Here is a 26,912-nt window from a genome sequence, read left to right on the forward strand (position 1 = left end):
ACCAAGTAAAGTCACCCAGCTCCCAGAGATAGGACCAGGATTTGAGTCTTGATTCTCAGTCCAGGAGGAGATTAGGTGTTCATCCAGCGGGCTATATTAATGGTCCATTTGCTACATGCTGTGTCCTTTGTTGACCCTGGAGGATGCACTGGAAGCAGATGAAGGTCCTAACCTTATGGAGCTTAACATTTGGTGGCAGGGATTGACAGTAAAACAGGTAAACAAGCATTCAAGTAGGAAATAAAAGGATGATGATGATGATGCGGGAGCAGAAGGCTCGCTGAGGACCAACCCAAAGCTGACAGTCTACACCCCCACCCCCATGTGGTATGTGTGACATTGCGCAGGCACTCCTGGCTGCCCTAAAGGAAAAACAAATGGTTAACTGATAGAGATCACAGTCGTGCAGGACAGGAGTCTCCCTCAGTTTACAAAAGTCTTAGCAATTTTACGAGGACAAAGCCTTTCTATCAATGGCCTAGCTTCCAGAAGGGAATGTAGATACAATGAAATGTCCTTATAATTTGCAGCCCATTCACAGATACTTGAAGCGGGCAAAGTGTAATGTTTCTCCAGGGAGCTCCCAACTATCTTACTGTTGATGCCTTCCTAGAAGGATAAACAACCTTAACTTGACAATGGCAAGACCTCTGGTATGCTGTGAGTCTTCTTTAACATACAAAAATCCTCTTGAAACCTCCCTTTTCCTTACCTTCCCCGACCCCATAGTATATAATCAGCCACCCCTCACAGCCCCGGGGCAGCAGCTCTTTCTGTCCACGGGTCCTGTCCTGTGCTTTAATAAACCACCATTTTGCACCGAAGGCGTCTCAAGAATTCTTTCTGAGTCATCGGCTCCGGGCCACCCCACTGAACCTCACCTATATCCCAAAACCCCATCAATGAGAACTGGTGATAGCTATGATGAAAGAAACTAATGAGGTAAAGTGACAGAGAATACTTGGATTGAGGGAAGTTAGGGGAAATTACTGAGGGGTCAAAGAAGGACAGATGAGGAAACAGACTGAGAGAAGCCAAAGTCATAAAGTTGGTGGATGGCAGTTTGAACCCAGACCCACTTTCTTCCAGGATCTCTGGACCTCTCCTCAAGAGCACTTCCTTTAAAGAAGAGCAGCCGGGAGGGGGATGTCTGAAGCGACCTTAAGATAACAAGAAAGCCAAGAGCAATTCCTCAAAGGCAGGATGGAGAGAAAACCCAGGAGGACCAGAAAGAGATTCTCATTTTTGCAGGTTCGGCTGAGGACCTACTGTGTGCCAGAGTTATGCCATAGAAATACATAAAGCTCTTACTTGAAATGATTATAGAAAAAAAATTGCCTGCTGGGTGCCTGGGTGGCTCAGTTGGTTAAGCGACTGCCTTCGGCTCAGGTCATGATCCTGGAGTCCCTGGATCGAGTCCCGCATCGGGCTCCCTGCTGAGCAGGGAGTCTGCTTCTCCCTCTGACCCTCCCCCCATCTCATGTGCTTTCTCTCTCATTCTCTCTGTCTCTCAAATAAATAAATAAAATCTTTAAAAAAAAAAAAAAAGAAAAAAATTGCCTGCTACTCTAGGGAAGCACTGACCACATAAGCTAAAAAAGTTCGGAAAGAAAAGAACCAGAGGTAGAACAATGGGCAGGATCAGGAAGGAAAATCTGGATGGGAAAGTCTATGAGCAATGACATAGAGGTAGGGATAACAGAAAATAGAAAAAAAAAATTTTGCACATAGTAAGTGATCGATAAACGTTTACACATGACAGTGGTACTCAGAGCATTAGAAAATAGGAAGTAGTGGGGAATAATGTTATATGAGAGGAGCTAGATTACGATGGGCATTGGATCGGTTAGCGAGGTTGAACAGTGCATGAGACAGACTTGGTTGTGGGGGAATATATACATTATATAAATATCTGGAATATTGAAAAGAATATTGTTACCTCCAAAAGGAGAGAGGAGGGAAAACATGAGCAAGTTGTACAAAATGTAATTAATTTGTGAGCAAGCAAGCATTGCATGTTTCCTGAGCCCTTGCATTGTGTCAGGACTTAGGCAAGGAAAGTTAACTAACACATGACCCTTGGTCCTTTTTTTTTTTTTTGGCCAAATAATGACACATGTAGGTAATGGGCCAGCATGAGCCATTAAAAAGAATGTGGTAACTCTTAAAGGAACTATATGGAACAATTTCCATGTTTGCGTGCTGAGTGAAAATAGCAAGGAGCAGAAGAAGCATATATAGTGTGCTGTTTCCAAGGAAGAGGGGGAGGCATGCATGTTTGTATTTACATAGACAAGCTCTGGATGGGTATACAAACAGTGGTCACAGGGGTATCCCTTCGGAGAATTAGGGGACTGAGGAAGAGTATAAAAAGGCATTTTACTATACACTCTTCAATATTTTTGTATCTTATATCAGTTGCACATATTGCCTCTCCAAAAATAATTTTTAGAAATTTACAAACAAAACTCCGTTCTTTTTCAAAGGTGCTCACCATTTCATGTTATGGATCCTATATCCTCATGTTACCTGTTTCAGTCAACAAGTACGCTTAACTTCCACAGGTGTATCCTTCCTGTACCTAGACTCACTAGTAATAGTTGATGCATCTTTCCTCCCTTGCTTGCACTCAGCAGCAACAGAAGTAATAAGAAATGAGCAAATGAGATCCTCTGGTCCATGTAACCTTTTTATCCACTTGGTCTGCCCACCACAGTATCTGATACCCACATCTTTTATTTATTTATTTATTTATTTATTTATTTATTTATTTATTTATTTTAAATTAATCTTTTTGCCCTCTTTCTTGCTTGCGTCCTTTATTTTAAATTAATCTCTTTGGGCGCCTGGGTGGCTCAGTTGGTTAAGCGACTGCCTTCGGCTCAGGTCATGATCCTGGAGTCCCTGGATCGAGTCCCGCATCGGGCTCCCTGCTGAGCAGGGAGTCTGCTTCTCCCTCTGACCCTCCCCCCATCTCATGTGCTTTCTCTCTCATTCTCTCTGTCTCTCAAATAAATAAATAAAATCTTTAAAAAAAAAATAAAAATAAATTAATCTCTTTGCCCAAGGTGGGATTTGAACTCAGGACCCAGAGATCAAGAGTTGCAGGCTCCATCCACTGAGCCAGCCAGGTGCCCCATTTTTTTATTTATTTACTTATTTATTTTTGATAACCACATCTTTTAATGCACCTGCCTCCTTGGGACAGCAACATCCTAAGCTGAGGAAGATGAATGAAGTTTTTTAAAAGAAGGGGAAAAAAGCCCCGAGTTTGGCCAGATGCGCTCTTTCAAGGTCCTACTTGAAGTGTGCATTTGCTCTTGGCTTTAAGGAGACATCCGTTGGCAAGAAGGGCGTTTTTTGTCTCCAGTCCATGCAGACCCAAACTTTTTCTCTGGTCACGTGCCTGGCCCTAGCCAGTGGGCTGCAGGGTAACTCGATCACCATGACCGGCCTCCTCAAGCCACTGGGGAGCCGCGCGGTCGGACAGCGGTGCAGTGACAGCAGCCGCCTAAGTAGGGGCCGAGGGAGAAGTGGAGTGCACCCTGGGCTGTGGCCGGGACCTTGGAGGAGCTGGGACATGGGCCACCGCAGAGGTGAGCGGGGAGCTGCGGGGGAGGGAGCTGTTCGCCACCGTCTGGGCGCTTCCAAGTTCCCTTCAAGAAAGGCAGAGTCCGTTCTTCTACCCTCTGCCCCCTCGCTGCCCTCCCCCACGGACAGAACAGGTGAGATTTGCCTAGGAACAATGTCCTGGGACGTCTTCTCGCTGCCCAGAGTCCCCTTCATGGCCCTCGCTGATGTCTGCAGACCCTGCCTTTGTGCCATCCTCCACAGCCTTGTTCTGCCAGCAACTGACAGTCGTGTCAGACGGACAGGGTTTGGCTTCATAACCCCATGAATAAAGGAGAAACTCTCAAGTCAGAATCGAAAGAGGAAAATCCCAACTGCAAGCAACAAATTTCTTCTCTGACCTGCCAGGATCACCTGAAGGCAGGTAGCCAATTTTAACTGTCTTAAAACAAGATCAAGGTGTGAGCTAGAAATGGAGAACTGTGTGAAGGCTGTCTTGTTGCAACATAGTAAGATTTAGCAATGGTTTTAGAATTACTAGAAGCTTGGTGGTTCCCAGGAAGGATTCCCACAAAGCTTACTGGGTGAGAGGATGTAGTCAGCGAGCGATGGGGATGAATGAGCATCGATGGGGATGAACGTTAAGGCTGGTAGTTTTCAGGGGCTCCCCCAGGCCCTTTGGGGCTTCAGGCAAGCAAGACAGGATACAGACTGTGGCTTGCTTCCGTTTCATGTGCAATTCCAACTATATTTCTCGGGTTGAGATATCACGATTCTGAATTCAATTTGATAAAACAGAAATGCTCTGAGCATCAGCCTCTGGCCTTAGAAAGGAAAGGCCTTAGTACCAGGGAAAGGTGCTGATATATTCAAAGCAAATGTTGGACACTGTCTGAGGACAAAAAACAATGCTTTTTATTCAGTCCCCCTTCTTTCATTTATTCAACAGATACTTCCTGAGTATCTGCTCCATGGCAGGCGTGTGTCTGGTGCTGTGGCTCTCCCAGTAAACAGGCAGGCTCATCTTCACCAGCAAGCCAACAGCATGCCAACAGGCGGGACAGGGGGTTCTTTTTGGTGCTGTAAACAGGCAGGCTCCTCTTCACAGGCAAGCCAACAACAAGTCAACAGCTGGGATGGGCAGGCTCATTTTCACAGGCAAGCCAACAGCAAGCCAACAGGAGGGACAAGCAGTTCTTTTTTCTTTTAATTTTATTTATTTATTGGACAGAGAGGGACACCGAGAGAGGGAACACAAGCAGGGGGAGTGGGAGAGGGAGAAGCAGGCTCCCCGCTGAGCAGCGAGCCCGATCTGGGGCTCTCCATCCCAGGACCCTGGGATCATGACCTGAGCCGAAGGCAGATGCTTAACAACTGAGGCACCCAGGCGCCCGGGGACAGGCAGTTCTTAAAGGGTACACAGACCTGCAGCAAAGGCAGGGAAGGGAACATTGATAGAACAATCCTGAGTCTTTTGGCTCAGAGTTTCACCTTTTTTCAGGCATTTCATCTTCTTGAATGAGAATCTTGTCACCTATAAAAGTCTCACTTGTGCGCAGACCTTGGTCACAGCAGCTCCTCAGAATCTTCCTCACCAGAGGCTTTAAGTATGCAACTACGTTTCATCAGGTCAGTGTCCTCAGCCCTGGAGATGGCCTGCTCAGCTTTTTCCAAGACTATGAACAGCCTGAGAGCAGAGGCTGAAGTAATGGGAGTTCTTGTCTTCCTGCTGGTAGCCCTCGCCCGATGTCATTTCCCACTTATGAAAGAGAATTTGTGCTCCTCCAAACACACAGGCAGCGCCCAGTGAAGTCTCAGGAAGCCTGCATTTTCCCAGAAATTGTGTGGAGTTCGGAATAAGTCAGTTCTGCTAATTGAGGCCAATCTTCTTTGCTTATAAAACAGAAGGGGTAGATTAGATAATCGATGAGGTCTTATATGTCTTGCTTTGTTTTTTTCCTCCTCTGAAAGTAAATAATTCTAATAATTTCACAAGATGTTTACAAAGAAACAGTACACAGTCATATAAAGATGATATATCTTATACCTATAAAATGGGAACACTCATCAACCATGCAGAATATTCAGGGACCTAGAATCTGAAAGAAAATCTGAAAGAGGGACACCTGGGTGGCTTCGTCCGTTAAGTGTCTGCCTTTGGCTCAGGTCATGATCCCAGGGTCCTGGGATGGAGTCTCACTTTGGGCTCCCTGCTCAGTGGGGAGCCTGCTTCTCCTTCTGCCTGCCACTCCCCCTGCTTGTGTGTGTGCACTCGCTCTCTCTGACAAATAAGTAAATAAAATCTTTAAAAAAAAAGAAAATCTGAAAGTCTCAGGCTGCAGACAAAACTTAAACAGTCTCTACTCCTCCCACCCTCACCCCATTCCTCTGTTCTGTATTCAGATTCTCGAGGTCATGAACATCATCTGTAGCCTCACCGTATCATTTTCTTAGACTGGGGATTCTGCAATAAAAAGCTTGCATAGTCAGAATCATCTGCTTTCAAAAGAACCATACTTAAAAAGTATCTAATTTGGATAATCTCACAATATATATCAAATTCCCTTTAAAGGGGGATCAATTCATTGTTACAGAGTATTAGAATATTTACCTTTAGTGCCTTTCTTTCTTTCTCTTCCCTAAATGCATTCCCATCGTAAATGCAATTTCATATTCTCCTCCTACATACTTTCTCACTTGAAAAATCAAAGCTATATAGTATTACTTTATTAAGTAGGGCAAGAAGCATGTCCTATCTTTGCATCCCCTATGGCTACCATTGTATCTTGCATACAGTAAACGTTTCTTGAAAAAATGACTAATATTTTAGAGAAAACATGTTGTTTTCCCTCTGGTATTAAAACACTTGCACGCGCACACACACACACACACACACAGTATCTAATCCATTATTCATGGCTAATAGAGGCTGATCTCATTCCTTTGTGTTCCTTCACAATCCTGATGCCTACCCTGCATGCATCAACATCAGCACATTCTACACTTTTTGCGGACTCAGTTGGTATAATAAGCACTGAAATCAAGTTCTGCCACTAAATGGCTGCGTAATTTGAAGCTGAGCACTGAACCTTTCTATGCCCCCATGTCTTCCGATGGGAAACGGTAGCATCAGAATTGAAGGGCTCTGAGATCACGTCTAGTTGTTAGATGGGAGCCTTTAAAAGGTAAAGGAAAAGGTCAGAGAGGGAAAGCACAATAAAAATGTAATGATTATAGCACCTTAACATATTAAATATTAATAATTGCTGTTGATTTTGTTTGCCAAAACTTCTAACTTGAGCACTCCCGTTGGCAATCGATGTTAAGAACTTCTGGGGTTGAAGACACAAAAGCCTACCATGTTTGGGGACTTTCCTAGAACCTTTCTGACAGATTCTGTCCACTTAAAACTGAAAACATGTCTGCCAGCAGGTAGAGAGGCACAGAAAACAAGCTGCTTTGGCATAAAATATTCAGCAGAATAGAGGGTTGTGTAGCTTAGAGGAGTCAAACACCTAGGTAAGTATCTTGGGAGATAGTATGTGGATGTATTAGCTTAGCCAAAGGACAAATGTTAGGAAATGCTTCATCACCTCCACTGAAATCAGAGGTGGACAGACAAGTGTTGTGACTCCTGCAGCCAAAGAGGCCTTCCCACCACCAGAAGATAAATGGTCACCTTTCCTTTGGCCACAAGGTGTACCTGGTAGACGAGGGTTCCCAGGTCTAATTTAGATATCAGCCTCTAATCACTCAATCCAGCGGCACTCAGTTTCCATCACATGGACATCATGGGCATCAGCACTCTGCCTTTGTTGTTTTGTTTTGTTTTGGTTTTGTTTTAAGATTGTATTTATTTAGGGGTGCCTGGGTGGCTCAGTTGGTTAAGCGACTCCCTTTGGCTCAGGTCATGATCCCGGAGTCCCGGAATCGAGTCCCGCATCGGGCTCCCTGCTCAGCAGGGAGTCTGCTTCTCCCTCTGACCCTCCCCCCTCTCATGTGCTCTCTCTTTCTCTCTCTCTCTCTCATTCTCTCTCTCTCAAATAAATAAATAAATCTTAAAAAAAGATTGTATTTATTTATTTGAGAGAGAGAGAGCACGCACACATGAGTGGAGAGAGGGGCAGAGGGAGAGGGAGAAGCAGACTCCCCGCTGAGCAGGGAGCCCGATGTGGGGCTCCATCCCAGGACCCTGGGATCATGACCTGAGCTGAAGGCAGACACTTAACCAACTGAGCCACCCAGGCGCCCCACCACTCTGCCTTTGGAATCAAGCAGAGCTGCCTCCTTCCAGGGTCAATGTCTCATGGTACAGATAGTCAACCTACTCTCTCTTAGTTCTTGTTTTTAATTTTAATATCTGGTTCTGTTTATTTATACTTTATACCCAGTCTCCATCTCCAAAGAGTTTGAAATAGCTTCTAGTAAAGGATATATACAATAGAACAGCTGCAAATAGGTAAAAACTGATCAGAAACCATCCGACACTCAATAAATACCTTTCATACTGTTTTGAATTGTGATCTATAGAGAGAAGAACCATATGCTTTACTGCCATTGCTCTTCTTCAGGACCATGTAAAGTTTTTAACCTCCCTCCCCCCCCCCCCCCTTTCCCCCCAAAAAAAAAGAAACAAAGCACTGTTTTGTTTTGTTTTTTATGTTATGTTAGTCACCATACAGTTCTTCATTAGTTTTTGATGTAGTGTGCCATGATTCATTGTTTGCGTATAACACCCAGTGCTCCATGCAGTACATGCCCTCCTTAATACCCACCACCAGGCTAACCCATCCCCCCACCCCCCTCCCCTCTGAAACCCTCAGTTTGTTTCTCAGAGTCCATAGTCTCTCCTGGTTTGTCTCTCCCTCCGATTTCCCCCCTTTCATTTTTCCCTTCCTTCTCCTAATGTCTTCCATGCTGCTATTCCATATGTTTCACATGTAAGTGAAATCATATGATAATTGTCTTTCTCTGCTTGACTCAATCAGAGTTACCTTTAATAATCTAATGAAAGCTATGGACCTTTCTATCCTGAAAAATGAACATGGAAAAAAATGACCTACAATTTCAGGGGAAACAAAGACTTCTCAAAGGAACTGAAATTAATCTGATTTAGAGAAATGGAAAGCTAATTAAAGAGAGAGCTAATTACTCTACAAATCTTCAATAAAATGTTTCCTACGAATGGGCATTGGATTTATTTAAAAAATTTTTAGCCGTTCTGGGGCGCCTGGGTGGCTCGGTTGTTCAGCGTCTGCCTATGGCTCGGGTCATGGTCCCAGGGTCCTGGGATCGAGCCCCGTATTGGGCTCCCTGCTCAGCAGGAAGCCTGCTTCTCCCTCTCCCATTCCCCCTGCTTGTGTTCCCTCTCTCACTGTGTCTCTCTCTGTCAAATAAATACATAAATAATCTTAAAAATAAAAAAAATAAATTTTTAACAGTTCTGTAATTTTCTGGATAGGTAAAATACACTCATGGTACAAAAATCAAAAGGCAGGAAACGTCATACAGTAAAAAGATAGACTTCCTTCTACCCTGTCCCCCAGTGGATTAGTTCACCTCACCAGAAGCCACCGTTGTAAACAGTTTCTTAGATATTCTTCCAGCTATAGTCAAATATTCTATATATTATCCTATGCATACATAAACAGGACACACACACACACACACACACACACACACACACATGTTCCACCCATATTTTCCCCCGACTTAATACTTGGAGAGTACACACAAAGTTGCCTTATTCCTTTACTGGCTGAAAAATGTTCACCACTGTATGTACTATAATTTATTTAACCAATTGCTATTGATGGATATTTAACTTGTTTCTAATCTTTAGCCATTAAAAACTGTCACATTGAGCATCTTTATATATACATCATTTTTTATATAGGACTGTATAATAGAAAAGAAAATTCCCCAATGTGTAATTGAGCATTAAACTTAACTCTGAGCTTACTGGCAGCCAAAGCGAAAAGGTAGAGGTGGAGGGACCAAAATGGATTGACTCAAAATTTTGCATTTTACAAAAAAGCATACCACTTCTTCCAAAGAGGAAAACTGTACACTAATTTCTTTATAGAATTTAGCATCCATATCTTCATACAAAGTACATTGCTTCTTTTGGAGAGTAAGATAAAATGGAGTAGGGAATATCTTCAATGGCAGTTTTGATATTCATGTGGTAGATTCATACATCTATTTTGATTTTTTTAAGTTTTTTTTTTAAGATTTTATTTATTTGAAAGAGAGAGTGAGCGAGAGAGAGCATGAGCAAGGGGAGGGAGAAGGAGAAGCAGACGCCCTGCTGAGCAAGGAACCCAATGTGGGACTCGATCCCAGGACCCTGAGATCATGACCTGGGCCGAAGGCAGACACTTAACTGAACCACCCAGGTGCCCCTATTTTTAACTTTTTGAGGAACGTCCATACTGTTTTCCAGAGTGGCTGCACCAGTTTGCATTCCCACCAATAGTGCAAAAGGGTTCCCTCTTCTCCACATCCCTGCCAACACCTGTTGTTCTCTTGTGTTGTTGATTTTAGCCATGCTGACAGGTGTGAGGTGATCTCTCATTGTAGTTTTGATTTGCATTTCCCTGATGATCAGTGATGTTGAACATCTTTTCATGTGTCTGTTGGCCATCTGGATGTCTTCTTTGGAGAAGTGTCTATTCGTGTCTTCTGCCCATTTTTTTAAATTAATTAATTAATTATTTTTTATTATTATGTTATGTTAATCACCATACATTACATCATTAGTTTTTGATGTAGTGTTCTATGATTCATTGTTTGCGTATAACACCCAGTGCTCTTCTGCCCATTTTTAATTGGATTATTCATTTTGGGGGCATTGAGTTTGATAATTTCTTTATATATTTTGGATACTAACCCTTTATCAGATATGTCATTTGCATATATCTTCTCCCATTCCATAGGTTGCCTTTTAGTTTTGTTGATTGTTTCCTTGGCTGTGGCAGAACCTTTTTATTTTGATGTAGCCCCAGTAGTTTATTTTTGCTTTTGTTTCCCTGGCCTCGGGAGACCTATCTAGAAAAAAGTTGTACAGCCGATGTCTGAGAAATTACTGCTTATGCTTTCCTCAAGGGCTTTTATGGTTTCATGTCTCAAACTTAGGTCTGTAATCCATTTTGAGTTTATTTTTGTGTATGGTGTAAGAGAGTGATCCAGTTTCATTCTTTTGCATGTCGCTGTCCAGTTTTCCCAACACTGTTGACGAGACAGTCTTTCTCCCATTGGATATTCTTTTTTGCTTTGTTGAAGATTAATTGACCATATAATTGTGGGTTCATTTCTGGGTTTTCTGTTTTGTTCCATTGATCTATGTGTCTGTTTTTGTGACATCTATCTTGCCCTTTTTTTTTTTTTTAAGTATGATGTAGGGGCTCCTGGGTGGCTCAGTCAGTTGAGCATCTGCCTTCGGCTCAGATCATGATCCCGGGGTCCTGGGATTGAGCCCTGCATTGAGCTCCCTGCTCAGTGGGGAGTCTGCTTCTCCCTCTTCCTCTGCCTCTCCCCCCTGGCTTGTGCTCTCTCTCAAATAAATAAAATCTTTAAAAAAAAAAGATTTAAAAAGTATAATCTAACTAAAACACAACATTCCTTAGATAAGCTAAGATGAAATCCGGGAGGAAAAGGTTAAGTTTTGAGGTGGAGATCGTGTTGTCTAAGAGTGCAGAGAAAACCTGGGCATTGTCCTCCTCTAAAGACTTCTTGGGTATGCTGGATCTCCTGCCCTACTCAGTATTTTCTTAGCTCTGGCCTGGACCTCTCGCCAAGTACTTTCCATACAGATTTTGGAATGATGGGTTTATGTATCTAAACTGATAGTTTCTCATTTATCCTTGCATCTCCAGGGTTCCTTCCACAAGGTAAGTTCTTTGTAAATGTTCCTGGAAGGAATGGATGAGCTTCCAAAGGTAAGAAACCATGTCGCATTAGCTTCACAAGCTCTTGGCAAAGATAATGGTGATGCTAATGGGGAAAAAGTTAGGATGAGAGTCTGGCTTATAAGTGAAGTTCCCACAGTAGAGCAGTCCTGGAAGCTTAACAAATAAACCCCCAATCCTTCTCTTTCCTTCCCCAGAAGAGATGGTGATCTCAACAGGGTCAACAGAGTCTTTCCCACTTCCCAGCAGGAACTGAGGAGGGAAATGCAAGGTGATAGAAAAGTTCTACCTGTGTGCAAATGATTGGCAGACATTGAGATCCCCAAGTCTTTCTCAGCTTACGGTGCTTCCTTTGACACTTGGTTCCTTATCATTAAGACACTTGACAGGCTTAGCCGCAAAGGTACTAGCACCATTACCTTCCTCATGCTGAAAGCTCTGTGCTTTTCAGAACTCCAGGTGGCAAACTGCCAGATTGAAAACGACCTTGGCTTGTCCAAGAATCCTATCCCTGTGTAAAGGGTGACTTCTCGGGACGGGCCCCATCCACATGGAGGATGTGGAGCAAACTTGGAATGGGGCCAACAGGAACGGCTCAAGACAGTGCAGATGGAGAAAATTGTTATTTAAGGGAGAGTTTTTGGAAATCCTTTTAAACCCACATTAAGTAACATGTGCCGTCCGAGATGGGGTGCAAAGGTGTTCGCCACAGGTTGGGGCTGAAACTTGCCATCCTGCAGTGCCTGCTCAGCTATGATTCTGGAAGCCTCGGGTGGTAAGGAATATGACTACGGAGCACTCACTAGCACCCAAGCAAGCAAAGAACTTCTGGCTGCCATCCCAGGTCAGACAAGAGTGAATGCTGGTGGCTTTGCTCCAATCCATTGTTTCTCTTTGCTTTTCATGAGAACTCACAGTGAGGCAGAACTCCACACTTACAGGCCTGCTAACAGGTTCATCTGCAACAGAGGGAGCTGGAAGAAGAAGCAGGGGTGACAAGGAAGCTGGCCTCAAGTGGGGAGGTGGGGTGGGGGCCAAAGAGTGGCTGAAATTCTTTCTCCTGCCTCCAAGTGGGGATTGGGCTGACAGCACACTAAGCCCTCTGGTACTTCTCCTAAAATCAGGTGCTGTGTCCCTGACTGGGTATAAAATGTCCCCGTATTCCTCCCTGACAGCTTTTCCTCTGAGCTGACCGCATTCCTCCTGCATAATGTCATCCCAGTGGAGATGGTGAGCAGCTTGCATATCACCCCTTCCTGCTGTCCTCACTCTCAAACTCTGGAAGACACTTCATAGGTCACTGTGGTCTTTCTCCAGCCGAAGTAATCTACAAGAAATGTGGGTCAAGGAGAAGCGGTATTTCTGAAGGTCATAGCTGGTAAACATGCACCTAGAATCATACAACCGAGAACAATCAAACACAAAAGAATAAAATATCCTTAGAAATATTGAAAGCTAGCCTCTGATCCTGGCTGTGCCATCTACAAACTCTGGGCGGTTGCCTGCCCTCCTTTATCTAGGTTCCTTCATCCTCATCACAGGGCAGGACCACATGATCTGTAATGCTCCTCTTCAGCCAGCTTATGACACTCTTCCATAGGGACAATAAATAGTGTTGGTGAGGATCTAAGATTAGAACCCTCATACACTGCTGTTGGAAATGTAAAATGGTGCAACCACTTTACATTCCCGAAAAGGTTCAATGTCGTGACTGTAGGACCCAGCACTTCTGCCCCTAGGCACATATCCAGGAGAAATAAAAACACCTGGCAATGACAGGGAGGTCCCTGACCTAGTCTCCTCCAAGAGTCTGAAGTAGACATCATTGCAAGCTCGATGGTCAAACGAGGTGCCAGATTTGGAGAAGGAAAATGCTACCGGCTATGCCACCAACTTCCGTTGTACCTTGGGCAGAAATTACAAACGTCCCTTCCCTCTGCTATTTCTAAGCCCAGATGGAGTCTGCGTATATCCTTTCCTGGGAGAGAACTGGATGTGGTGGTCCCTCTAGGTGTGTGCCTGAAGTTCCTCGGCAGGTAGTGAATCAGACCGTGGGCACGGGCTCAGGGGGATGTTGGGGGAAGAGAAGCTGCTCTAATAGGATGCTACATTTTAATCCAGACTTCGGAGTTCTGAAGGAGCACGCTGTTTGGACTGACCCATTCAGAGCACCCTGAGTCTGCCCTGGATTGTTTATTTTCAGCTTACCCCCTCCCACTTCTGATTGAAAGACCCAAGAGAACGAAATTGTTTTCCGTGGCCAGCGAAAAGTTTTTGAAGCGCTAGTGCTCCTCAGGGTCCTGAGTTCTGGAAATGAACTTTTCCCTCTCTCCTTGAGGGCTGGATGGGTAGGACCAATCAGAGGAACTTGTTCTTTTAAGCAGGCCACTGAAAGGTCACCCTCAAGCTTGCCAGACATTTAACTTGGGCTTTGCAATTATTCCTTTTTTAGTATTCAGAGGATCCTTTTCATGAATTTTTCCAGACTCGCTAGGAATTTTTCATTTGAGTGCAATCAGATCAAGTTAAATCAAATTAAAAACCTCAATTTCGCATATAAGATTAGCTAATTTTTTTTTCAGGGATTGTGTTTTCTCTCTCTGGCAGCCCAAGTGAAAGGACTATAAACAGGCCAAAGGTCTTTGTGCAGTACAAGAGCACAGGGCAGAAGTCAGCTGGGGTCAAGAGCTGGTTCCCCAGGGGCGCCTCAGTGGCTCAGTCGTTGGGCGTCTGCCTTCGGCTCAGGTCATGATCCCAGAGTCCTGGGATCGAGCTCTGCATCGGGCTCCCTGCTCAGCAGGAGGCCTGCTTCTCCCTCTCCCGCTCCCCCTGCTTGTGTTCCCTCTCTCACTGTGTCTCTCTGTGGAATAAATAAATACAATCTTTAAAAAAAGAAAGAGCTGGTTCCCCAGCCCCTAGTGGGCTTCTCCCATCTCCGGAGCAGTTATAGAAAGGGGTGGTTTCAAAGGCCTGAGGGATGGGACATTCTTAGGGGCCAAGAGACAATGGAGGACAGCTATCAGGCTTTTCAGCTACTCCCTCCCCAGTCATGCTCCCTCATGCGGGCAAAGGGGCTTGAGTTACACGGCAGCTGGGAGTCCAGTGGTCTTTGCTTAGCTACTGAAATGAGCACACCACCAATGTGTCAGCTACCCCTAAACCTTGGGGGAGACCTCAGATATGCAGCACGTGCCGCTATGGAAGAAGTCAGTGGCTGCCTTCTCACTAGCATGGTGTTGGTATTTACCTGCTTTGGCTTCTCACTCTGTTGCACTCTTCTTGCTTCTTCCTTCATCTGGAATAAGAAAGCACCAGTGAGTCATGATGTCATGTTCAGAGGCAACCAAGGAAGTAGAGACCGAAGAAAGTCAAGGTGAATGGATTGCTGTGGTTTTTAATGCTGGCCACTCATTAAAATCATCTGGGGGGTTACAGAACCTCTGTCCAGGCTCCACCTCTGGAAATTGGTAACTGGAATCAGAGAGTTGGCAACGGGTGGCAATGGGGGACTCCATCTGCATGGAAATGGCTCTCTATGAGATGAGCTATGACAAATCCTTCTTTGGAATAGCTTCACTCCCTGCCTCAGCACAGCCCTGTCTCATTCAGAGGCAGTCTTTCCTCTGCATCTCCGCTGTGCCCTAACTACTGATGGCCTATAGCCCCAAGACAGCAGGACTGAAGCCAGGGCCTGGCCCCTGATTTGCGTGGACAGCTTGTGTAAGCTCTGTGAACTCAGGTTACCGCACACAGAGGCTGTATTTGCAATGCTAACTGAAATAGAAGTATTTTGTAAACTGTTCAACAGGACTCGTATGCTGGGTATATTTGTATGCAGGAATCATTATGACAGTGAGTCTGGAAATCTGACACCTTTCCTCAAGGTTCTATCATAATTGTGTCTATCACTTACTGGTTTTATGACCTCGGTCAAAATGTCCCCTCTGAGCCTCGGTCTCCTTCGCTGTAAAATGAGAATAACAACAGGGTCCCCCACTTGCGTGATCTCTGCTGGGAGGCTGTAAGGGCCATGAGGACGGGCTCTCTGGTGTGTCTTTCCTTGGGCCTTCGCATAGGAGGTGCGTAGCACATGTACGTTGAGTAGATGGATCGAGCAGAGGCTCTGGTTCATTGGGCCAGTGTTTGCCCAGAGGTACCTTGGGAACCCCTACATCAGAGTCACCCCGGGGGTTGGCTGAAACCCAGATTTCCAGGCTACGCTCAAAATCAGAGTCTCTTAGGGTAGAGCCTAGGAAACTGCAGTTTAGACTTGTTCCTGACGTGGTTCTGGGGACTTCACTGTCAACCCCGGCTGGGTAAGCTATGGGCTGTGGGCTGGTAAAGGGAATGGCCATCACCTGAGGTGTATGGGGCTCAGGCTGGCTCTGCCAAATGTCTTCTCACCCAGTCTCAAGTCCCATCCTTTCTTCTTGGCATACCCATATACAGCTCACGAGCTCTTGATAAGGAAGAGCCTCCCACAGAGGCTGGGAAAAGGCCAGCAGATGTGCAACTCTGACGTGGTTGAGATCCCGATCCCACATCTTCCGTGCCAGGACTCAGTGTGAGCTGCCTGTGATGGCAGGAGGCTTGCTGGGGCCTGACACTTCCTTGTTCTCCTCTAGGAGGGACACATCTGGGCCTCCATGAGGAAGACAGCTTTCATCCTGGGCTCTGGCCTTCTCTTGCTTGTGGCCTTCTGGAACACAGTCACATGGTAAGTCTGTGCAGCCAGCTTGCATTCAGGACCTGCGGGCAGTGTGCTGGGGGTCTGGAGGAGGAGCATGGGGTAAGCAGCTATCCACCCACCAGTCTTCACCCAGAAACCCGAATGGTTTTTCTTCCAAGGCATCTTCAGAGATTTTGGGGCACTTCTGGCTATTTTTGGCAAGCCCAGTGGGAGAGGCTGCTGTCGAGATTTGAAGGGAAGGAGTGGACCCTCTACGTTATAGGTGAGGTTCCCAGACCACGAGTGCTTGGGGTTTGGGTACATGATCATAGCTTAATTCTTTGTCTGTGGTTTTCTTCTCTACTTTGATTTCTCAGCTCCTTATTCCAAGGAATGAAGACTGAAAAGTTTAAGACAGTGGTAATCCCAAAGAGTGCTAATCATAGGCCATCTGAAATGGATGCCTAAGGATATCTAAGAAAAGAACCTGAGACTCCCCTCCCCCCAAAAATAGAAAAATTAAAAAAAAACACGTGTTTGTGAAAATGAATGCATGTTTAGAGTAATAATCCTGCATCTGGATACCAGGTCCACAAGCACACAGAGCTGCTCTATCTCCCATGAGACTGTGTCCTCACCCCTGGTATAATCTAGCTCTTGGGGCTTGACAGCAAGTGGTCACTTAATAAATATTTACTGACATTGTGAATGACTCACAACGAGCCAAAGAAAATGTGGGGGGAGAAAAAAGGCATAGATATTTATAACAGCGTTACCTACAATGATGAATGTCCTCAATCACAGGTTCACTCACTCAAAGAATATTTATTAATTTACTCTGTGCCAAATTTTTACAGAGGATGTAGATATTTCAGATAAAGTGTTTACCTCATTTAAAAAACTATGTCACAGGGGCACCTGGGCAGCTCAGTCCGTTAAGCGCCCAGTTCTTGATTTCAGCTCAGGTCATGATCGCAGGGTCCTGGGATGGAGCCCCAAAGCAGGCTCGGCGCTCAGTGGGGAGTCCGCTTGGGATTCTCTGCCTCCCCTCCCTCTGCTCCTCTCCCCCCTTCCCCTGCCTCCCACGTGTACACACTCTCTCAAAATAAATAAATAAATCTTTTAAGAAATAATACTAAAAAAACTATGTCACAGTCTAGAAGGGGAGATTTAAAAAAAAAATTGCCTGCTGTCACAGAGCAAAAGTACAAATAAAATGTCACTGACAATTGTTTTCAGCTGGAAGAACTCTGAAAACAGGCTAAACATTAGATAGGACAGGTTCAATGCAAGCTGTCATTGAAGAGTCACTGAAAAGAACAATGCAGATTACAAACATATGGGGAAAGTGGTGGGAAAACATTTGATGTATTCCTGTTACAATGATGGGAAAGCTGCCTTTCAGCCCAATGAAAAGCAAATACAAAGGAGATAAATGTTTGCAATTTTAAGTGTTACAGCTGGAAAAAAGTGCAACATCTTCTCTTGCTGGGGCTTTTATTCTGTATTCCTCAAGGAGCCTTTGGATCTATAAGGAGGCGCTACCTTGATGGATGGCCCACTAGCAATCACCAACCTAACATTTTCTTTTTTTTTCCAAAATAAGAAAGCATGAGATTTCTGAGAATAAAAGTAAATACATGTTCATTGTTAAAAATAAACATCAGACGATTCAAATAAGCCTAAAGAAAGTGAAAATCACCTACTCTCATATCCAAGAAATAACCACAGTTAATATATTAGTATAAATTGTATAAATAGTATATAAATTAGTATAAATATAGAAGAATCTATATTGGATATATGGGTGAACTTACAAGGTACCAACTATTTTTTTCAGTCTCCTTAAGTGTTCTATTGTGATTTTTTTAATGCACTAATGGATGTATATGTGTATGGACATGTGTGGCCTTTTTCTTTATTTCTTTCCTTCTTTCCTTTCTTTCTTTCCTTCTTTCTTTCTCTTTCTTTCTTTCTTTCTTTCTTTCTTTCTTTCTTTCTTTTTCTTTTCTTTTCTTTTCTTTCTTTCTTTTTTCTCCCCTGTTTCTGTCACTCTCTTTTTCTTCTTTGGATACTGCCAAATTGCTCCCTAAGATATTGTGTTAATCATATTTCCCCACAGTGCTGGCCAAGTATTTTTCGGGCCCCAAATGCCACAGGCCCTGGGGTTTCTGGTAGGGGCAAGAAGGGTATGGGAGGAACAGTACAGAGACACAAAGTAAAATGCCCTTGCCCCTTGGGATATTTAGGAGGAGGCAAGACATGGACAAAGTTAATAGTGTAAGAGTTAGGTAACATTGTATTGTCATTTGAATAACTGCCAATAAGCGTGAACAAAGTGCTTGTTTGTTCACAGAGATCAGAGATTCTCGGAATGACTTTACAGGAAGGTGGGATGCAGAGCAAAAAAAAGCCGTATCTCAATTTTTTAACTGTGGATCAGCAGTTTCTAAAGTATCCTGCAGAACATCAGTGTTATGGGTTGTGAATGGGTGGGGTGGCCGTACAATTTATCATCCAAAGTGGGACATTTGTGAGAATAAATGAGGTGTTAGTTAATAATTAGGCTAGACAGCCTGAGGTAAATTGCAACTGTCCCGGGCACAGCCATCCTATTAGGTGTTCTGACAAAATAGAGTTCCTCGGTAAAAAAAAAGACTGGGAAAGGCTGGGCTTAACAAAGTCAAATGGGTTTCTCTGCTGCAGGAATTCTTAGAGCCATTAGCAGGCTAGTCTGGACCATGGCCCTCCAAGAAAGTGGGGTATGAACACTGTTTAACCAAGGAGCGCCTTGAGAGAGGAGTTTTCCACTTTGGGAACGGCTGGCTAGATGCCTGAAGTCCCACTGCTCAGTTAATAGGGTCATAGGGATTAGATTCCTGACTGACTCCTAGTCCAGTGCTCATTGGGAACCCTATCCTACCAAGCACTTACTCTGCTTCTATCTTCCTTGGGAATTCATAGTGTTCAATAGGCACTGACTCCCAGATGTCAACCTAAATTTATTTGTAGTTTGTTTATTTGTTATTATATTTATGGATTATATATTTATTATAAATTTTATTTCTATTTAACAATTTTAAAATTTTTCAAATTTTTTTGTCTTCAACCACCTAGAAGGTTGTGGTCTCCATTTTTTTTTGAGATTATTTATTTATTTATTTGAGAGAAGAGCATGAGAGAGAGCATGAGAGGGAAGAGGGTCAGAGGGAGAAGCAGGCTCCCCGCTGAGCAGGGAGCCCGATGTGGGACTCGATCCCGGGACTCCAGGATCATGACCTGAGTCGAAGGCAGTCGCTTAACCAACTGAGCCACCCAGGCTCCCGCGGTCTCCATTTTACAACTAAGGCCCTCTGGCCTGGAGCACCGAGACCTCCCTGGCAAGGGACTGTCTACCACGCAGCCTTAGTCACCGTCAAGCTGTGTTAAGTTAATACATGTGCTGCAAGAACCTCGAGTCCCCTGATTGTTTTCTTCTGCTCCCCAACCTCAGGTGTCATCGAAGTACCCAGTCTAGTCTTCTGGAGCTTCAGTGGGCTTCTCCTAGTGGTTGACACAACGGGAAAACCTAACTTCATCTCCCGCTACCGAATTCAGGTTGGCAAGAATGAACCAGTAAGTGTTGCGGTGGCTTCTCCTGGGCAAAGCACAGAAGGCAAGAGCGGAAGCCACACTCACAATGCTCACCACAGGCCCAGGAGAGAGCATGGCCACTGGGAGCCAAGTAACTGGGTACAAGGCTCCCCTGGTTGAGAAGGTTGGAGAGAGGAAATAATCTGCCCCAGATCTCAGAGCCAGCCAGGCAGGACAAAATGTTCTGGTCTTCTGATTCCCAGCCCTGGCCCTGTGCCTGCCTGTGCCACCCCCACAGCACTGTGGTCAGCATTTGGGGAATGGAAATGATGGGCTAAGCCTGGTACTGGGGTGAGTGCAGAGATGTCCGGCAGCTCCCTGCTCAGCAGCCGGGGTAGGGACAGCAGTGGCTGGATGCCAAAAGCACGGATGACATGGTGGCTGGCCCACTGTGGATACAGGGGTCTGAATGTGTGGGCGGTGGCTGCTTTTTAAGCAGGTCCTCCTTCCCAGTCATTCACTTCAACTGCCAGTGCGTAGTTTAGCCCCACGAAACGAGGCCTGCACCCTGCTTACAAGGAACTCCTAGCCCAGTAGGAGAGAGAACACCAGTACACACGTCTTCGACTTACACAGCGCTGGAAGGGAGCCCCACTGTGCCCCGAGCCCAGTCACCTGCTTGGTGCTCTGACAACCTCCAGGAGCCTTTTCTTACGCAAGAAGTTCGTTCTTTACCCCAGATTCTTTCCCCAGCTCCACCCAAACCACATTCTGGCTTCTTTCCCAGAGAAGACAATCATCTTTTAATTATCGGCCCAGGTGCCTAGGTGGCCCATCTCAGCATCAGGGCATTCTGCCCCAGCCCAGCACTGCAGAAAGCAGAATGGGTGAAAAATAATGCCCTTGACCCAGGCTTTCAGAGTAGCCCCTTCTTGAACCAGGGCTGCTGGCCAGGCTCACAGCCCCGCTCACCTGAGATGGTAACGGCCAGCCAGCCAGGGGGCTTCCTCCAGGTCCAGTTTGGCAGGCATGGACTGGGGCTGACGTGTCAAAGCCAACACTTGGCTGTTGAGAGCCCTTCATCTGTCAGACCATGGCGGTGTCCTTATCAGACCCCGTGGAGTAAATGCTCAAGGCCAGGTACTGTCACAACCTTCATGGTTCAGATGAGGAAACAGGCTCTGAGATGTGACATGGGTAGATGATTCATGCTCCAGCTCTCTGACCCCGGGGCTCAAGCTCTCACCAGCAGGCCACATCAGCTATCAAGAGTATCACCTACCATGACAACACTCATTGTGACAGCCTACAGTGGTTGGAAAGCCACACAGGGAAGGTCTGGTTGCATGTTGTAGAAGCTGAGGTTCTGAAAGGAGCAGTGACTAGCTCAGGGTCAGAGTGTCACTAGGAGGCAGAGCCAGGGCTCCTGTCGTCGGACTCCGGGTCCAGTGCTCCTACAGCGTGGGCCCCCGCAGGCCACCAGCCCCCTGCCCTGTTTGCTCTCCTGCTCCCCTGGATAGCCAGTTTGCACCTTCTCCTCCCTCCTCACATCCCCAACATCTCCTTCCCTGACCTGCAGGAGGACAGCCTTGCTTCCTCCTTCACTAAGGAATAGGCAAGCAGAAGAGAGATCCCACAGACTCTCTCCACACCAGCCTGCGAGCAATACCTGCAACCAGCCTCTTGGAAAGAGTTGTCTGTCCAGTTTCCAGCTCCTCTCTGTCCACACTTTTCTCCCAACATTTTGTAATTATGAAAAATTGTAAACATAGATACAGAAGTTGAAAAAAAGGAGTATAATGATCACTCATTCATGCACTGCTTAGATTCGCTTTTAAACATTTTACAGTATTTGCATTATCTAGATGTAAAAATACAAATACGTATGCATCTATAATTTTTAGCTTAACCATTTGAAAGTAAGTTCCAAACATGACGAACCTCACCCTCAATCCCTCAGCCGGTATTTCCCCAATAACCACAAACCCATCATCTCACCTCTTCTGTGAACCTCCTCTGGTCAGGCCTTCACCCCAACTGCTCCACCCCCGCTGCTCTCGAAGCCTCCTCTCGTTCGCCCTGGCAGGCATGTCTTCACAGCTGCGTGTCTCTGCATTCTTGCTATATATTCTCCTACCTGGCTTCTCCACTTCTCCCCCCATCTCAGTGGCCGCTCCTTCATGGTCTTCCTTCTGGTCTATCTTCTCTCCCGCCTCTTAATGCTAAGCTTCCCAGGGTTCAGGCCTTTCTGCCCGCCTCTGTCTTCACTCCCGCATGTCTCTCTTCCAGGGTCGTGACTTGCAATACAATCTCTATGCCGACAGCCCACAAATTCCTATCTCTAGCCCAGAACTCTCTTCTGAATTCCAGGCTCAGATTGCCAAAGGCCTCTTTGACGACTCCCATCCAACATGTCCCCAAGAGACTTTCTGTTCATCCCCTCAAAGACTGCCACCCACAACCTCCCCAGTCTGAGTTCATGGCAGGGCTGCCCTTCACTACCTCCACTGCTCTGAGCTGTCATTCTCTTCTATCTATAGGACGGCAATTCTGTGTTTATTCTTGCCTCCTCCACAGTCTGTGGTCAACACAGTGGCCAGAGTAATCCTGTAAGAGTTTGTCACTTCTCTGCTCACCATGACCCCCCATTTCCCTTGGAGTAAAAGCCAGTCTTCCCAATGACCTACAAGGCCGTCTATGTTCTCGCTCCTCACCACCATTTTGGCATCACCTCCTACTTCTCGGCCTCCTCGCCAGTCAAGGATGCCTGCAATGTGCCAAGAACCTTTTCACCAGCTACGCCCTTCGCCTGAAGACTCTCTCCCCCCAGGTATCTTTTCCCTCATCATCCTCATCTCTTTGTTCAACAAAGCTCACCCTGACCATTCTATTTAAGATTATTGGTGCCAGGAATAGAAACTCAATGAGGGAAGGAATCTTTGTTTTGCTCATTGCTTGCTTCCCAGCATACAGGACACTGCCTGCAATGTAGAGGGTGCTCAAGAAATATCAGCCGAATAAATGAACGAGTAAACATGTGATGCCCTCCTCTTGGTAAAGATTTCCAGAAGAGATGGATGGCTTTATCTACAGGTGCTCTCAAACCAGGCTAGCCAGACCTGGCTTCACCGTGGGATGGAACTGAAAGCTTAGAGAGTGGATTCGAGTCAGTTAGTGCGTGCAGTACTTGAAAAAGCTAGAGGAAGAGCAAGGCCTGAAGCCTGAGGGCCTCTTAGAACTCAGCCTTACCTTGCAGCCAGAACCCCTCCAGCTCATGGAGGCCACTCAGGGAGAATTCCTTCTGACCAGTCCCAAACCAGTTCATCGGGACCCAGGAAGTGACCTGTGGTCATGGGGCTATTCCAGGGAGCCCCAGTGCTCTGAGGAAGGGAAGGACCAGGTACTAATTCTTGGGCAAATGCTGGCTATAGTATTGAGGCTCAGCGGGGTAGGAGATTTGGGGCCAGCTCTCCAAAGAAAACCTGGACAGAATGCTCAGGCAGGTCCCCATCCGGACAGCCCCACCATGAAAACCAGGAAGACCAAGTCACAGGAAGTTCAGTCAAGACCTGGATAGGCAGTTCTCTGGCTCACCTTCTCATCACTCTGGGCCTCGTCCAGGGAGGCTGGGCCACATGAGGAGGCAGGTGACCTTGCTCTGCACCTGGTCATGGTCAAGCCTCTGTGGATGAGGAGGGGCTCAAAGGCTGAATAAGGATATCAACCTGAGAGTTGACAGCCTTCATTAAGCACCCTGGAGGCACCCTACGGTGCCTGTCAGGAAGTACGTCTGGGCCTGGCCAGAGAAATGGGGAGAACAGTGGTGACAGGTGCAGGAAGGAGAAGGCTGACTGAAGGCTACTGAGAAGGGAGTTTCCAAAAGCAGGGGTATCGCCAGATGGTTCCACCGCAAGGCTTGGGCAGCAGTGAGGGGCTGCTGGCTATGGCCAAACGTCACACCTAGCATCCACCCCAGAGTGAGGGCTTCCTGTGAGCAGGTCACCATGAAGCCGTTTCTAGAAAGACCTAGTTCTCACACTCCTGTCCATCTTCCTCCTTCCTTACCTCGGGCAGGTGGACACCAAGAAACTACGGCAGTGTATCCGCACAGTTCTCTTCAACCAGGTCGTGATCTCTTTGCCCATGCTGGTCTTCCTCTATCCCATCCTCAAGCTGCGGGGAGACCCCTGCCACCGAGAGCTACCCACCTTCCACTGGTTCCTCCTGGAGCTGGCTATCTTCACTCTGATTGAGGAAGTCCTGTTCTACTACTCGCACCGGTGAGCGGGTCCTGGCCCAAGCACAGCTGGTTCCTCACTCTCCTAGGGCTCACTTTTAAGGGAGGAAACTGAGGCCTCAGAATTGTAGGTGTAAGACCAACACCACCTGGCCTCAAAAGCCTCTTCTTAGTTAACATGGACACAACTGTTTGTTCCACGACTGACAACTTGAGGCAACTGAGAAATGTCTAGGAAAAAAAGAGCCTTCCGCATTCATGTGTGCAGTGGGGCAGTTTCCCATTCGTTTCCTTATTGAATCCTTTGTGGGCACCATCCCCACCAGCCCCACAGCTAGTACAACTGAGGTAGAGAGGCGCAAAGTAACCCACCCCCGAATTATGCAGCATAAGAGGTGGGGTTAGAACTCGAAGGCAGGTCTGTCCAAGTGCCAATCCAATGCGTTTGAAACTTTGCTCCATAGTCCTACCTTTGGTTTCTCATGGCCTGGTGGGAAAGGGAGAAAGGAGATTGGCAGATTATTAACTACTAACTATTTTCCCAGGCTCCTTCACCACCCAACATTCTACAAGAAAATCCACAAGAAACACCATGAGTGGACAGCTCCCATTGGCGTGATCTCTTTATACAGCCACCCTATTGATCATGTGGTCAGTAAAGCTCTCCTCCAGGCAAAGGGCAGAGGGCCCCAACCACCTTCCCTGAGGCCTCCCGCAGAGAATTAGACCACAGTGCCCCCTCTCCCTTCTTCCCATTCAGCAGCTACCATTTTTTGTTGACCTAGTCTATGCGAGATGCCCAACGTTTAAGTTATCTCAAACAGTAACTTGTCCCAAAGTTATAAAGTTGAATGATTCCAGCGAATCAAGGTCCTGCAACTCTCAGTTTCTCCAGATCTGAGTCAAGAAAGTCTTCCTGGTACCACCCTGGGGCAAAGTGGACACCCACTGGGTCCCCTCCATCTCTCTAGGGCCCACCTTCAAACAGCCCTCCCTTTGCAGACCTCCAACATGCTGCCGGTGATGGTGGGTCCCATAGTAATGGGCTCCCACTTGTCCTCCATCACCATGTGGTTCTCCTTGGCCCTCATCATCACCACCATTTCCCACTGTGGCTACCACCTACCTTTCCTGCCTTCACCTGAATTCCATGACTACCACCACCTCGAGTAAGACCTCCTTCCCCACTATGGGTCCCTGGGCAATAGCCTTCACCTTCCCTCCTGGAGCTTCCAGGAGCAGACATGACCCCGGTGTTTCAGTGTCAATGTGCTGGTGCTATGGGAGGGAGAGGTCTGGAAGTTGGGAGAATAATGAACAGGCTGGACCCAGATCACCTTGCTCTTTTCCTTCTTCCTGACACTGGGTCTTCCTGCAGCTGTGGGTTTTTAACCTTTACTCAGGTCCTGGGCCCTTTGAGTATCTAATGTAAGCTATGGGCACTGTCAGAACAATGCATATACACATAGAAATACTGCACACAATTCAAGGGGTTGTCCTCTCTGAAAGCCTCCAGGCTTTTGCAAGTGTGGTCTACAAACCTCCAGCACCATAATCACCTGAGACACCTTGATGAAATGCAGGTTCTTGGGTTCCACTCCAGATGTGCGGAATCAAAGTGCAGGGGGCAGCAGGACTTGAAAAACTGCATTTTAGTTAAGTGTCCTAGGGGATTCTGATGGAGGTGGCCCCTGAACCTACCTGAACAAGGCAAGCTCTGCCACACGTTCTGACTTGTGTGCATCGGACTCACATAGTTTTTCAAACCTATGATCTGTAGGTTTTCAGTCTGGAGTGGCCCCAGGAATGTGTACAATTCCCGGGGATATTCTGATGGGGGTGGTCAGCGTGGTTGAGGATGGGTTTGGGGTAAGAAGGCTTAGAAATGTGAGGCTGGCACGAATGAAAAGAACAGCACACCAGCCTCCCGCACCTTCCTCTCTCCTCTAGGTTTAGCCAGTGCTATGGGGTGCTGGGAGTGCTGGACCACCTCCATGGGACCGACACAATGTTTAAGCAGACCAAGGCCTATGAGAGAGACATCCTCCTGCTGGGCTTCACCCCACTGTCTGAGAGCATCCCGGATGCCCCGAAGAAGATGGAGTGAGGGGGCGCCTGGGTGGCTCGGTCGTTAAGCGTCTGCCTTTGGCTCAGGTCATGATCCCAGGGTCCTGGGATCGAGCCCTGCATCCAGCTCGCTGCTCATCGGGGAATCTGCTTCTCCCTCTGACCCTCCCCCCCTCATGCTCTCTCTCAAATAAATAAAATCTTAAAAAAATAAAAAATAGTGGTCCTGTCCTTTGCTGTGGAAGGGGAGAAACGACCCCAGACAACCTTTTTCTGGCCTAGACAAGACAGAGAATGCAAAGGTGGCAGCGAGATAGGAAGCTACTGCCAACTCCAGGGAGAGCTCCGGGTGCCAGGGGGTGAGGGGAACAGAAGGTATTGCTTTGCCCTTTCCTGTCCTCAAAAGCTTTTTGCATACCCTACTCTGGCGAGGGCTTAGGACACCCTCACTGCCAAAACAGGTCAGCTAACAAAGGCCCCATTTCAACTCTGCCCCACTGCAAACAAACATCATCCCTCTATGAAAAGAAAAATGTCAATCACAGAAAGCTCCTCCCTGGATTAAAACTGAGATATCAAAGAGGTGCACACCAAACCCCAACACCTACCTTCAGCCATACATGGAAACATGGAAACCAAAGGCCAAACCGGGTTAACCTGCTAAGCTGGAGGCCCTTTTAACCACAGAGGGAAGGGTCAGAGTTCCTGACCTTTGGGGACACCCAACTGAGGAGGCTAGAACCCTCTTCCTCCAGTGAGAAGGCAAGAAAAACATGACTGACCAAAGGGCAAAACCCTCATTTTCCCCCAAATGATTAACCAGCTTTCTCAACACCATTTATTTCAAATGCAACTTTGTCAGGAACCTTATTATCTAAAACAAAAC

General features: G+C 46.4%; 1 protein-coding gene and 1 long non-coding RNA gene across 16 annotated transcripts; one reads left to right on the plus strand and one right to left on the minus strand.

The window, feature by feature from the left end:
* The first annotated feature begins 3,456 nt into the window (after positions 1 to 3,456).
* On the plus strand, positions 3,457 to 26,342 carry FAXDC2 (fatty acid hydroxylase domain containing 2). Of its 15 annotated transcripts, none has more exons than XM_073890611.1 (10): positions 3,463 to 3,596; positions 3,721 to 3,994; positions 5,072 to 5,199; positions 16,106 to 16,197; positions 16,329 to 16,432; positions 19,643 to 19,764; positions 23,797 to 24,002; positions 24,505 to 24,610; positions 24,962 to 25,128; positions 25,910 to 26,342. In XM_073890611.1, exons 3-10 carry the CDS (start codon positions 5,089 to 5,091, stop codon positions 26,064 to 26,066), a joined length of 1,065 nt encoding a protein of 354 aa, XP_073746712.1. In that variant the 5' UTR covers positions 3,463 to 3,596; positions 3,721 to 3,994; positions 5,072 to 5,088; the 3' UTR covers positions 26,067 to 26,342. The 15 variants fall into 15 exon arrangements, with proteins under 15 accessions (XP_073746729.1, XP_073746723.1, XP_073746712.1 ...); XM_073890644.1 differs by lacking the exon at positions 5,072 to 5,199 and adding exons at positions 11,448 to 11,510; positions 14,786 to 14,853 and having other exon boundaries at positions 3,463 to 3,994; positions 25,910 to 26,341; XM_073890647.1 differs by lacking the exon at positions 5,072 to 5,199 and adding exons at positions 11,448 to 11,510; positions 14,786 to 14,853 and having other exon boundaries at positions 3,463 to 3,990; positions 25,910 to 26,341.
* Positions 5,194 to 16,132, minus strand: LOC112820151 (uncharacterized). The gene is made up of 3 exons (XR_003207062.2): positions 15,394 to 16,132; positions 14,728 to 14,775; positions 5,194 to 5,463 (listed from the first exon to the last, which is right to left on the minus strand). It is a non-coding gene; the product is annotated as an uncharacterized lncRNA (long non-coding RNA).
* Positions 26,343 to 26,912: the final 570 nt, after the last annotated feature.

Source organism: Callorhinus ursinus, unplaced genomic scaffold (genome assembly GCF_003265705.2).
Source record: "Callorhinus ursinus isolate GAN/ISIS: 27379988/994484 unplaced genomic scaffold, GSC_fseal_2.0 scaffold3, whole genome shotgun sequence".
NCBI classification, from domain to species: Eukaryota; Metazoa; Chordata; class Mammalia; order Carnivora; family Otariidae; genus Callorhinus; species Callorhinus ursinus.